General features: G+C 37.9%; 1 protein-coding gene across 16 annotated transcripts in view; it reads right to left on the reverse strand.

The window, feature by feature from the left end:
* The window catches only part of SGIP1 (SH3GL interacting endocytic adaptor 1), a 238,198-nt gene that overhangs the window by 8,265 nt on the left and 215,145 nt on the right, over positions 1 to 14,788 (reverse strand). For all 16 annotated transcript variants that reach the window (XM_070786382.1, XM_070786374.1, XM_070786373.1 and 13 more), the window contains 4 exons: positions 13,336 to 13,468; positions 2,809 to 3,011; positions 1,564 to 1,628; positions 805 to 969 (listed from right to left, as the gene is read on the reverse strand). In XM_070786382.1, coding sequence (XP_070642483.1) covers positions 805 to 969; positions 1,564 to 1,628; positions 2,809 to 3,011; positions 13,336 to 13,468 — 566 coding nt within the window. The remainder of the gene's footprint in view (positions 1 to 804; positions 970 to 1,563; positions 1,629 to 2,808; positions 3,012 to 13,335; positions 13,469 to 14,788) is intronic.

Genomic DNA, 14,788 nt, shown 5'->3' on the forward strand with positions numbered 1-14,788 from the left:
ACTTTGCAGAGGTTTGGGTTTTGCCCAGAATAGGTTGGAAGATTTGTTCCTGGATGTGAGAATCCAGCTTCTTATAGTAGGAGTAATCATATAATTACTTTCCAATGTGGGCCATTTTTGAGAGTGAAAGGGGGCTAATTAATAATTATATCAATATTGCAACCATAAAACCCTGGATGTATCCCAGCAAATCCTTGACAAACAAATCACCTTAATGTTGGGGAATCCCTACCAATAAACTCTCATGTGTGCCCCCAAAGGGGTCTCATGACCACATTTCAGCTCAAGGTAACTGGTTCTGATCTTTGGCCTAGACTTTTTAAAGTTGTTATTGAAATGAAAGATGGATACTCTTAGATCTCAGCTAAGCCTGAGTCTAAAATCTATGAAGATCTGCTGCAGAAAAAGCATTTTCAGGTAAGAGACAAAACAGCATTTATCTTGCTTGTCAGTGTAACAAAATGGCATTTATCTTGTTTGTCAATATAACAAAGTAGAATTTATAGCATTAACCTCAGTGTACACACATATATAATGGGAATGACAGGTCAGTCCCATGTAAGAACTAGCCAGAGCCATGATAAGTAGGCAGGGCCATCCTAATTTCTGATTTCCCTAGTTTATTGTCCTATTTTTACTTCATTCAACAATTGGTTTGCTTTCTGATTGTGATGGGAAATGGGGGTTGGGAGTGGAGAAGAAGAGGAAGAAGATGATCAGAAAATCATAACATATTCCTTCTTAAGGAAGAATAGCTAAGGCAATATTGTTGTCTGCAAATGAGCACACAAGATACCCACTTACCTGCAGCAAACCTTTTCTTGATGAGTGAAAATCTGTACCCTGCTCCAACAAGTTCAATGTCACAGCCAGAAAGAGTGCTTCCTTCACTTGTAAACTGCACAACCAATGGGGAAGGTTTGCTTGGGCCTTCAGATAACTGAAATCTTGCCAATAAAGAACCTACCCCTACAAAAAGAGTATTATTGATAACAATTTAAAAGATAACAGTCAACACAACATTCTGGATATAATTTTGGAAATTGTATTCAAGGTTAAAGTGCAAAATCAATCTTCCTAGAACATAGTATATGTATATTTCAGGGACAAAACAGTGATGAATAATATTTATCATGAAATATTATTCATTACTTTTTAAATACACCAATAAAAAGGTAATTCAGCCAAATGGTACTTCAAAATTTGGAAGCATGATACTTGGAAGGCAATGTATTTTCAGCTTATGACTAATATACAAGGAAAGTGAAAAATAGCTAAACTATCAGTGTGTGAGATCTGATACAGAATGAAAACATCTTCCATTAGAAGGTCTCTCCTTCATGTATGGTCTGTTTGATGTGGGGTGTTCGGTGGAAAAGAGGTAACAGAGGATTCATTGAAGAACTATTTTCTCTTATTGGTAAAAATAATAATACATAACAAACTTAACCAAAATACTTTTATTACTTTTAGTGTTAAGGGTATTTCGATTAATAGTTTTTTAATACCTGACAGTTATTTCAGCTTTATATATTAAATAAAATAAGCTTGTGATTGCATTACCTCCATTTTCTGACTTCTGAGAAATATCAGGAATCTTCCACAATATTCTTTGTTGGTCAGCATTCCTAAAAATAAAATAGGTAAAAGACTTCTGCATATGTAAGGGTTTTTGTTTAATGGATGTCATATTTTTCCAGAGTGTTAATTAATAAAAATGATCTTAAAAATTTTAGCTACAATTTAAGCATTATCTATCTATCCATCCATCATCCCTCCTCTTCCCCTCCCTCCTTTCATCTATCGACCCTTCCATCTATCCATCCTTTCATTCATCCATCCATCTATCCACAAATCCTCTGCTTTCTCTTTCTTTACTGTCACAACACCGTCAAAGAGTTAAACATTTAGAAGGCAGTGCAGTTAAAAAAATTTAACACATCTACTGAAAAAATAGAAGGGAAGTGTTAGTTGATCAATTAACTCAGGTAATTTAAATTGAAGCTGTTATATGGTTGACATTCTTTTTTTTAATGTTCTACTTTTTGCTTCTAACAATCATATGGAATCACTGTAATATTTTTCCTTAGGAGAATAGCTCTATTTATAGCCATTATTGATACTTGGTGTCTATTCCATTTCTGTTCCCATACCTTCTCTAGTGTACCTTTTAATAATACAGAGACTGCAAAATGAAACTCAGACTCCCTTGTAATTAGGGTCCTAGATGCAGACTAAGGTCCACCAATCACATGCACTAATTAAGATTTGGAGGACAGAAGCGGGGCAGAGGCCATTTTCTTGATGCTTTTTGGGCTGTTCTCTGCTAGTCAGCAGCCTGAGATGATGTGGGGCATCTTCTTAAACCGTGCTCCAGTCCAGTCTCGGTTGTGTAGTTGTTGAGAAGCAGTTTAGGCAGTGCCGGTAGGAGCTTTCTTATCCTTGGATTCTCATGAGGGTGGTGGATTCTCGAATTCAATGGCTCCACTGACAGCCTTCTAATTTCTCTCCTTCCTGGTTGCAGCAGAGGTACCAACCCCCCTGGTGGGTCAGTTCTGCAGTGTTCTAGGAATTATTCTTGGAGATCCAGCCTAAACCTTGTTCTTCTTTTTGTGTATGAACGAAATCCCTGTGTTAAATCATTTTCTGCTTGAAATAGCTACAGCAGTTTCTGTTTTCTGCCCCGAACCCTGACACCCAGGCCTACTGTGATCTCTTCCTATAGGAAACACAAATATTAAAATGTCTGTTAAGCCTTTGTCAGAAGGAGCCCTTTGGTGAAGAGGAAGGGGGCTAGTGGCTCCTTACCAGACTGCTGGTGGAAGCACTGCCTGGAGCTTGGTTACCCCTCCATCCACGGGGACCAAGAACTGCACGTTGTTGAGGGCCACGGCTGTTGTCATTGCATCTGTATTGTATTTGTAATCTATGCGCAGGTCAGTGCTTGCTGGTTCACACCGCCAGTTCACTGCCAAGTTCAGAGGCGTGGACTGAATGCCCTGGGCTGACACCTTGCCAAAGACAGAAAAGAGAACATTTAAGGCTTGACCATTAATCTGAAACAAAACCAGAAGCTATGATTATGTCTTATGGGAATATTCATAGTTATTAAAAGATCCTTGTGCTGCTCACAAATGAGCAGTCAGAAAAAATAAATGTCACCATGATGGGTAAATGAGATTTGGATGCTTCAGGTAAACAGTTACAGATTAAAAACATAAAATAAATGATTAAAATCTCCACAGCACTTTAGAGTTTACAATTCATTTTATGTCAGTTAGGCAGATGCTATCACAGTGCTTAAGAGCTGAGGCCAAGAAGGCAGATAGTCCTGGGTGTGAGTCCTTTATTTTTAAAGTTGAAGTGCAGTTGCTGTACAATATTATGTAAGTTACAGGTGCACAACATAGTGATTCACAGTTTTAAAAGGTTATACTCCATTTATAGTTACTATAAAGTATTGGCTATATTTTCCATGTTGTACAATATATCCTTGTACCTTATTTTATACCTGACAATTTGCACCTCTTAATCTCCTACCAGTGCCCTTCCACTAGTGACCACTGGCTTTTTCTCTATATCTGTGAGTCTACTTCTTTTTTCGTTATATTCACTAGTTGGTTGTATTTTTAAGATTCCACGTGTAAGTGATACAGTATTTGTCCTTCTCTGTCTGACTTATTTCACTTAGAATAGTGTTCTCCAAATCCATCCATGTTGCTGCAAATAGTAAAATTTCATTCTTTTTATGGCTGAATAGTATTCTATTGTATACATATAGATATACATATATCCCACATCTTCTTTTATCCATTCATCTGTTGGTAGAAACAGGCTGCTTCTGTACCATGGCAAATTGTAGATAATGCTGCTATGAACACTGGGGTGCATGTATCTTTTCAAATTAGTGTTTTTGGTTTTTCAGATATATCTCAGTGTGAGTTCTGCTTGTCACTTCCAAGCTGAGTGATCTTGGACCAGTCATTAAAAACCTCTCTGTGCCTCTGTTATTTCCTCATCTGCCAAATAAGAATGATAATAATTTAAAAAAATATTTACTTTTTAATTTTTTTGGCCACACCATGTGGTATGTAGGATCTTAGTACCCTCATGTGTGTATGCTAAGTTGCTTCAGTCGTGTCTGACTCTGTGCAACCCTATGGACTCTAGCCCACTAGTCTCCTCTGTCCATGGGATTCTCCAGGCAAGAATACTGGAGTGGGTTGCCATGCCCTTCTCCAGGGGATCTTCCCAACCCAGGGATAGAACCCACATCTCTTAGGTCTCCTGCAATGGCAGGCTGGTTCTTCACCACTAGGGCTACCTGGGAAGCCCCTGAGTACCTTTACCAGGGATCAAACCCACGCTCCCTGCACTGGAAGGCTGGAGTCTTAATCACCGGACCACTAGAGAAGTCCTGGGAATGAGAATAATACTTATACCTAGAGATGTTAGGATGATTGAAGAAGGTGTTTCATATGAAACACTCAGCATGGTGCTTAATATATAATAAGGAATTAACATTTTAATACATGTAACCTATTAACATTCTTATCATATTTGCTCTTCACAAATAGCAAGTTAGACAAAGCAAGTTACGATTACTCTTTCGGAATTTGCCATTTTAAGGACTTAAACCTGGGTCTTCTAACTGGCAGTACTGCGTTCTATGGTCTACTATTAATTCTAGTTAGAAACAACTGTGAATTTGACTAAGGAAGAGTCAGATTTGAAGAATCAGCAAAAAGTTATAAAACAATAATAGCAACTTGAATCTTGGATCCACAGTGAAAATTTTGCAAGGCTATTATTTCTACCGTTTACAAGTATATGAGCACCACAGGGGTTGTGTGGGTGATGTCTGTGCTCTTGAAGTTTAATTCATGGAGTATGAGTTCTGCTGATTTTGAAGACAATAGGCAGCTTTTTATTGGCCTAGCAATACCTGCACATATGACACCATGGGGAAGGGTCCTGAAGACAGGCTGCACTTACAGAGCGGGTGTGGTTGATTTGGAAACAAAACCAGACATGGATCCTTTTATAAAATGAAAGACATGGCTTTTGATGACATAATTTTAGTTGGATGATCATTATAATAAAAGTTTTAAAACTTTACAATAATCTCTATAATAAACCTTATAATAAAGTTTCTACACTTTATTTTTAGCAGCCCAGTCCTCTGCAAATGAATTCTTATTTAGAAGTCTGTTATTTAAGAGCTCAAAAGCGAGCAGACTCCCTCTCCCTTGGCATTTCTACACGCTTATTCTCGGCTGGAGTTCTCAACTTCATAGTGGTTCCTCTGCCCAATGAGGGGCTTTATGGACAAGTGATTGTCTTAGTTACTGGGGAGGGTGCTACTGGTAGCCAGAAAGTCAACTTGCTTTGATTTGAGAATGATTCCACAAAGTGCTAATAATGCCTCCCACCCAATCCCTTGCAATGTTGAAAAACAATAACAACAATACAACTAAACCACAACAAAAGGGATTTCTCATTTAAAGCAAAATGGCAGACTTAGGGCTACTTCTGAAGTATGTTAAGCTGTTAGTTCTCCAAGCTTAAAAAATACCTAGGTGAGAATCATTTTTATCCTTATTTCAGATGAGGAAACTGAGGCTCAGGGAGATTAAGTGTCCAAGGTCAGTAGACAGTAGGGAAGCTGACTTAATTCCAGAATTCGGTCTCCTGACTACATATTAATATTTATATCAAGTTCATATTGCAATAGGCGAATTCTGTCTACCTTCTAGGCTTTGTCATAATGATGTTTAAAGCTTAGATGATACTATTCTTACTATAAAAATGTTACACCCATTTGTATTTTTGAGAAATGTACCAGCACATAGACACTTCATGTTGAATGGTTTCCTTACAACATGTGAGCCCATGGGGCGCATTTTCAGCCCATGGGGTGCATTATAATCACTTGGAGGTCTTGTAAAAATATGTAAACCTTGGTCACATCCTTGCCTAACTCAATGAAACTAAGCCATGCCATGTGGGGCCACCCAAGACAGACAGGTCATGGTGGAGAAGTCTGACAGAATGTGGTCCACTGCAGAAGGAAATGGCAAACCACTGCAGTATTCTTGCCTTGAGAACCCCATGAACAGTGTGAAAAAGCAAAAAGATAGGATACTGAAAGAGGAACTCCCCAGGTCGGTAAGTGCCCTATATGCTACTGGAGATCAGTGGAGAAATAACTCCAGAAAGAATGACGGGATGGAGCCAAAGCAAAAACAACACCCACTTGTGGAAGTGACTGGTGATAGAAGTAAGGTCTGATGCTGTAAAGGGCAATATTGCATAGAAACCTGGAATGTTAGGTCCACGAATCAAGGCAAATTGGAAGTGGTCAAACAGGAGATGGCAAGAGTGAACATCGATATTCTAGGAATCAGCAAACTAAAATGGACTGGAATGGGTGAATTTAATTCAGATGACCATTATATCTACTACTATGGGCAAAAATCCCTTAGAAGAAATGGAGTAGCCATCACAGTCAATAAAAGAGTCAGAAATGCAGTACTTGGATGCAATCGCAAAAACAACAGAATGATCTCTGTTTGTTTCCAAGGAAAACCATTCAATATCACCATAATCCAACTCTATGCCCCGACCAGTAACACTGAAGAAGCTGAAGTTGAATGGTTCTATGAAAACCTACAAGACCTTTTAGAACTAACACCCCAAAAAGATGTTTTTTTTTCATGAAAGGGGACGGGAATGCAAAAAGGAACTCAAGAAATACCTGGAGTAACGGCAAATTTGACCTTGGAGTACAGAATGAAGCAGGGCAAAGGCTAATAGAGTTTTGCCAAGAGAATGCACTGGTCATACCAAACACCCTCTTCCAACAACACAAGAGAAGACTCTACACATGGACATCATCAGATGGTCAACATCGAAATCAGATTGATTATATTCTTTGCAGCAAAAGATGAAGAAACTTTATACAGTCAGCAAAAACAAGACCGGGAGCTGACTGTGCCTCAGATCAGGAACTCCTTATTGCGAAATTCAGATTTAAATTGAAGAAAGTGGGGAAAACCACTAGATCATTCAGGTATGTCCTAAATCAAATCCCTTATGACTATACAGTGGAAGTGAGAAATAGATTTAAGGGACTAGATCTGATAGACAGAGTGCCTGATGAACTATGGATGGAGGTTCATGACACTATATAGGAGACAGGGATCAAGACCATCCTCATGGAAAAGAAATGCAAAAAAGCAAAATGGCTGTCTGAGGAGGCCTTACAAATAGCTGTGAAAAGAAGAGAAGTGAAAAGCAAAGGAGAAAAGGAAAGATATACCCATCTGAATGCAGAGTTCCAAAGAATAGCAAGGAGAGATAAGAAAGCCTTCCTCAGCCATCAGTGCAAAGAAATAGAGGAAAACAATAGAATGGGAAAGATTGGAGATCTCTTCAAGAAAATTAGAAACACCAAGGGAACATTTCATGCAAGTTGGGCTCAATAAAGGACAGAAATGGTATGGATCTGACAGAAGAAAATATTAAGAAGAGGTGGCAAGAATACACAGAAGAACTGTACAGAAAAGATCTTCACGACCCAGATAATCATGATAGTGTGATCACTCACCTAGAGCCAGACATCCTGGAATGTGAAGTCAAGTGGGCCTTAGGAAGCATCACTATGAACAAAGCTAGTGGAGGTGATGGAATTCCAGTTGAGCTATTCCAAATCCTGAAAGATAATGCTGTGAAAGTGCTGCACTCAATATGTCAGCAAATTTGGAAAACTCAACAGTGGCCACAGGACTGGAAAAGGTCAGTTTTCATTCCAATCCCAAAGAAAGGTGGTGCCAAAGAATGCTCAAACTACCACACAATTGTACTCATCTCACACACTAGTCAAGTAATGCTCAAAATACTCCAAGCCAGGCTTCAGCAGTAAGTGAACCATGAACTTCCATATGTTCAGGCTGGTTTTGAAGAAAGCAGAGGAACCAGAGATCAAATTGCCAACATCCACTGGATCATTGGAAAAGCATGAGAGTTCCAGGAAAACATCTGTTTCTACTTTATTGACTATGCCAAAGCCTTTGACTGTGTGGATCACAATAAACTGTGGAAAATTCTGAAAGAGATGGGCATAACAGAACCTGACCTGCCTCTTGAGAAACCTGTATGCAGGACAGGAAGGAATAGTTAGAACTGGACATGGAACAACAGACTGGTTCCAAATTGGGAAAGGAGTACGTCAAGGCTGCATGTTGTCACCCTGCTTATTTAACGTATATGCAGAGTACATGAGAAATGCTGAAGCACAATCTGGAATCAAGATTGCTGGGAGAAATATCAATAACCTCAGATATGCAGATGACACCACCCTTATGGCAGAAAGTGAAGAACTAAAGAGCCTCTTGATGAAAGTGAAAGAGGAGAGTGAAAAGGTTGGCTTAAAGCTCAACATTCAGAAAACGAAAATCATGGCATCTGGTCCCATCACTTCATGGCAAATGGATGGGGAAACAGTGGCTAACTTTACTTTTTGGTGCTCCAAGATCACTGCAGGTGTGTCTGCAGCCATGAAATTAAAAGACGCTTACTCCTTGGAAGAAAAGTTATGACCAACCTAGACAGTATATTAAAAAGCAGAGACATTACTTTGTCAACAAAGGTCCGTCTAGTCAGCTATGGTTTTTCCAGTGGTCATGTATGGATGTGAGAGTTGGACTATAAAGAAAGCTGAGAGCCAAAGAATTGGTGCTTTTGAACTGTTGTGTTGGAGAAGACTCTTGAGAGTCCCTTGGACTGCAAGGAGACCCAACCAGTCCATCCTAAAGGAGATCAGTCCTGGGTGTTCATTGGAAGGACTGATGTTGAAGCTGAATCTCCAATACTTTGGCCATCTGATGTGAAGAGCTGACTCATTTGAAAAGACCCTGCTGCTGGGAAAGATTGAGGGCAGGAGGAGAAGGGGATAATAGAGGATAAGACGGTTGGATGGCATTACCGACTCAATGCACATGAGTTTGAGTAAACTCCAGGAGTTGGGCAGGGAGGCCTGGCATGCTGTAGTTCATGGAGTTGCAAAGAGTTGGAAACAACTAAGTGACTGAACTGAACTGAACTGGTCACATTCTGAATAATTAAATAAAAATCTCTGAGAGTGTCAGGGCCCAGAAGAAATATCTGGGAGAAATATCAATAACCTCAGATATGCAGATGACACCACCCTTATGGCAGAAAGTGAAGAACTAAAGAGCCTCTTGATGAAAGTAAAAGAGGAGAGTGAAAAGGTTGGCAGAAGATGTCTCTGTCCCTGTCATCTCTATCTCTAACCCTCTCTTCTTCCCTAGCTCCATCTCTATTTATCTACAGTAGATTTTTATATAGATATCTATCTATATCTATATCTCTGTCTATCTATAATTAAGACCAGCTAAGAACCAGCATTTGTTTATAACTCCCCTGGTGGTTTTAAAGTGCACTCATGTTTGAGATGTACTGATTTCTATAAAAAAGTACAACTTTCAAAAGTAATAATTTAGCTTCCTCATCTTAAGAAAAATAATTTGAGCATATTTAGTCACAAAAATTGCAATGCTCAAAAAATAACCTAGGAGATCAAGTGCCTGGGAATCAGTGGGATACTCAGGCTCTGTAGAATCTTGTTTTGAAACAGGGTTATTAGATCAGTAATAATCTTGGGTAAAGGGCAATCCTAAACACAGAAAGAAAGTTCTCATATCCTGTAATGTGTTGTACCAAATATTCTTTTAACCTTAAACTATTTCTTTTTAATAAATTTATTAATTTATTTTAATTGGAGGCTAATTACTTTACAGTATAGTAGTGGTTTTTGCCTTACACTGACATGAATCAGCCATGGGTGTACAAATGTCCCCCATCCTGAACCCCCCTTCCCACCTCCCTCCCATCCCATCTCTCAGGGTTGTCCCAGTGCACCAGCTTTGATTGCCCTGTTTCATGCATTGAACTTGGACTGGTGATCTTTTTCACATATGGTAATATACATGTTTCAATGCTATTCTCTCAAATCATCCCACCCTGGCCTTCTCCCACAGAGTCCAAAAGTCTGTTCTTTATATCTGTGTCTCTTTTGCTGTCTCCCATATAGGATCATTGTTACTATCTTTCTAAATTCCATATATATGCATTAGTATAGTGTATTGGTGTTTTTCTTTCTGACTTACTTCACTCTGTATAACAGGCTCCAGTTTTATTCACCTCATTAGAACTGATTCAAATGTGTTCTTTTTAACAGCTGAGTAACATTACATGGTGTATATGTACCACAGCTTTCTTATCCATTCATCTGCTGATGGACATCTAGGTTGCCTCTAGGTCCTAGCTATTATAAACAGTGCTGCGATGAACATTGGGGTACACATGTCTCTTTCAATTCTGGTTTCCTCAGTGTGTATGCCCAGCAGTGGGATTGCTGGGTTGTATGGGAGTTCTATTTCCAGTTTTTTAAGAAATCTCCACACTGTTCTCCATAGTGGCTGTACTAATTTGCATTCCCACCAACACTGTAAGAGGGTTCCCTTTTCTCCTCACCCTCTCCAGCATTTATTGTTTGTAGACTTTTTGATAGCAGCCATTCTGACCAGCATGAGATGGTACCTCATTGTGGTTTTGATTTGCATTTCTCTGATAATGAGTGATGTTGAGCATCTTTTCATGTATTTGTTAGCCATCTGTATGTCTTTGGAGAAATGTCGGTTTAGTTTTTTGGCCCATTTTTTGATTGGGTCATTTATTTTTCTGGTATTAAGCTGCATGAACTGCTTGTATATTTTTGAGATTAATTCTTTGTCAGTTGCTTCATTTCTTATTATTTTCTCCCATTCTGAATGCTGTCTTTTCACCTTGCTTATAGTTTCCTTTGTTGTGCAAAAGCTTTTAAGTTTAATTAGGTCCCATTTGTTTATTTTTGCTTTTATTTCCATTGCTCTGGGAGGTGGGTCATAGAGGATCCTGCTGTGATTTATGTCAGAGAGTGTTTTGCCTATGTTTTCGTCTAAGAGTTTTATAGTTCCTGGTCTTACGTTTAGATCTTTAATCCATTTTGAATTTATTTTTGTGTATGGTGTTAGAAAGTATTCTAGTTTCATTCTTTTACAGGTGACTGACCAGTTTTCCCAGCACCACTTGTTAAAGAGATTGTGTTTTCTCCATTGTATATTCTTGCTTCCCTTGTCAAAGATAAGGTGTCCATAGGCGCGTGGATTTATCTCTGGGCTTTCTATTTTGTTCCATTGATCTATATTTTTGTCTTTATGCCAGTACCATACTGTTTTGATGACTGTAGCTTTGTAGTATAGTCTGAAGTCAGGCAGGTTGACTTCTCCAGTTCCATTTTTCTTTCTCAAGATTGCTTTGGCTATTTGAGGTTTTTTGTATTTCCTTACAAATTAATGAAATTATTTGTTCTAGTTCTGTGAAAAAAATGCCTTTGGTAGCTTGATAGGGATTGCATTGAATCTACAGATTGCTTTGGGTAGTATTCTCATTTTCACTATATTGATTCTATGATCCACGAGCATGGTATATTTCTCCATCTATTTGTGTCATCTTTGATTTCTTTCATCAGTGTTTTATAGTTTTCTATAGATAGGTCTTTTGTTTCTTCAGGTAGATTTATTCCTAAGTATTTTATTTTTTTTTTTTTGCAATGGTTAATGGAATTGTTTTCTTAATTTCTCTTTTTGTTTTCTCACCATTAGTGTATAGGAATGCAAGGAATTTTTGTGTGTTAATTTTATATCCTGCAACTTTCCTATATTCACTGATTAGCTCTAGTAATTTTCTGGTGGTGTCTTTAGGGTTTTCTGTGTAGAGGATCATGTCATCTGCAAACAGTGAGAGTTTTACTTCTTTTCCAATCTGGATTTCTTTTATTTATTTTTCTTCTCTGATTGCTGTGGCTAAAACTTCCAAAACTATGCTGAATAGTAGTGGTGAGAACAGGCACCCTTGTCTTGTTCCTGACTTTAGGGGAAATGCTTTCAATTTTTCACCATTGAGGGTAATGTTTGCTGTGGGTTTATCATATATGTCTTTTATTATGTTGAGGCACGTTCCTTCTATGCCTGCTTTTCAGAGAGTTTTTATCATAAATGGATGTTGAATTTTGTCAAAGGCTCTCTCTGCATCTATTGAGATAATCATGTGGTTTTTATCTTTAAATTTGTTAACGTTAACCTTAAATTATTTCTTAACATAAGTTTCATTAGAATTTATTTTGTAGGACTATCACATTATAAAAAAAATCCAACTTACTTACATTTAATTGTTTAAAATAACAGATTTTAGCACAGTAATGTTCTTAGCAAAATTTTGTTTAGCAACTGTTGTGTCTGATTCTTTGTAACCCCATGGATTGTAGCCTACCAGGCTCCTCTGCCCATGGTATTTTCCAGGCAAGAATACTTGAGTGGGTAGACATTTCCTTCTCCAGGGGAGCTTTCTGAATCAAGGATTGAACCCATGTCTCATGCACTGCAGGCAGACACTTTACCACTCTGCCACCTAGGAAGCCCCCTTAACAAAATTACAGTAAACTGTTTTGTCAATATTTGGAATCTTAATTGACGTAGTTTTCTGCAAATTCATTTTTGTGGCGTGTTTCCCTAAATTTGAATAAAATTTTTTTTACTTGTAAGTTTCAAATAATGTATGAATATTCTAAATAGCCTCTACACAGCCTTTTAAGATCTGTATATTCATATAGATTATAGCTTTAAGTAATATTTAAAGAAATGTTACTTTACTTTTATTTAATGTTAAGTATGCTACAATTGTCAACTACAGATTGGCACTTGCTTTCTACCTCTACAATGATTAAATCATGTGCTGCTGTAACTGCTGATTTTCAACAGCCCCTAAAAGAAGTTTAGGGTGGAGAGCAGAAATGAGGTACTTAGTTGTCTGGGGAAAACCAGCAGAACAGGTCTTCAGAAAGTTAGATATTTTCCGGAGCTGATTTTATGAGCCCAGTTCTCCTCATATCTAGAAAAGCACTAAAATCCTTCATGGTGATATCTGCTCCTCATGACTCAGTAACCTTCATGAGACTAGCAGAAACCTGCAAAAAAATATGTGCTTAATTGCATGTACTTTCCCTTCACCAAAATCAAATATATACTGACTTCCCTCCTACTTTTTTGTTACAATTTCTCAGAGCTATCTGAAATGCTGCCTCCAAGGCTATAGTTCTAATTCTGCCTCAAATAAAACTTGACTCACAACTCTCACATTGTACATTTTTTTAAAGTTGACAGAATATATATTTGTAATATGAAAGAGGCAACCTGACCATATAAACAGTCTTACCTGATATTTGAGCATGTCCACATTATAATACGTAGCCTGGGGTTTTTGTTCCGACACTTTCTTTAGGTGAGTCATCAGATTTGGCATGTTTACCCAGAATTCCTTGGCATTGGCATCATTTTGGGTATTATCACTATTTAATTGGGAAGAAAAACTGATTGAGTAGCATCTTGTGAAAAACACAAAACACAAAACAAGCATCTTAGCAAATTATCATCTGGTTTCTATCTCAGTCTTTGAGAATGTATACAGACTATATTAACAATAGTAGAGTTGCAGTCCTGAATGGTATTATGTTAATAAATACACATGAAAGTGAAAGTGTTAGTCACTCAGTTGTGTGCGACTCTTTGCAACCCATGGACTGTAGCTCACCAGGCTCCTCAAGGCATTCTCCAGGCAAGAATACTGGAGTGGATTGCCATTTCCTTCTCCAGGGATTCCAGGGGTCAAACCCAGGTCTCCTGCATGCGGGCAGATTCTTTACTATCTGAGCTACCAGGGAAGCCCATAAATACCCATAGTGAGGCATTATTGTATTGCTGTAAATCCCAATGAGTACCCAGTGATATTAACCAATCATAATGATAACTGGTTGCTTCAAAGAGTGAATTATTTATTAACCCAAATTTAAAAGCTCTAATACATCACCACTGCTTCCTCTAAATTAGTCAGTTAATGCACTCAAGGAGTCATATACATTGATTTTCTTTTGAATTTACTTCAACAGTCGGTTCTCAGAAATTACTGATTTAAATATTTGGCTCTAAGTAAACACGTTCTTTGTCTCCAACTGAGGAGAAAAGTGTGTTACTAAAATTATCATGCTCCCTTTTTAATATTCACAGTAGTTCATCTAAGAGCATCTAAATCATACAAAGTCACCTCACTTACAAGATGATTCTGGAATTTAAATGATAATAACCATGGCAGTTACACTAGAAAGTGCAGTCTTGGTGAATTAAATGAGTTTTGTATCCCTAGGGGAGTTGATAGCTTCCCCTGATGTTTCTTGAAAATGCTTGCCTCAATGGTAAAAGAATCAGGCAAAACTGTGAAAAGCATTTGCTCATTTCCTGCATAATGAGGAAACTGAGGGCCCAAGTGTCTTAAGTAACTTACTGACATTTCATTTTCAGAATATCCTGTAGAATAAAATAACAGTAGCTAGAATTTTTTGAGCATCTATTATGTACTAGGCACTCTGTTATGTATGCTATAAACTATTTCACTAATATCTACTGTGCAAAGAAAGAAGGATCTTCTTTTTTAAAGACAAGTGAATGCTATAAAAAGAGAAAATTAGAGAGTAAGAAAACAGAAGGGTGTGATAAAGACAAATTGTCAATTTCTATGATTCAGCCTCCAGAAACCAAATATAATCAGAGCCTTAAAAATGATCCTGGTCCAGAGTGGTTGTAGGGCCCAAGTATCAGCAAGAACCCTATGGTTC

The sequence above is a fragment of the Bos indicus genome, chromosome 3, assembly GCF_029378745.1.
Source record: "Bos indicus isolate NIAB-ARS_2022 breed Sahiwal x Tharparkar chromosome 3, NIAB-ARS_B.indTharparkar_mat_pri_1.0, whole genome shotgun sequence".
Lineage (NCBI taxonomy): Eukaryota > Metazoa > Chordata > Mammalia > Artiodactyla > Bovidae > Bos > Bos indicus.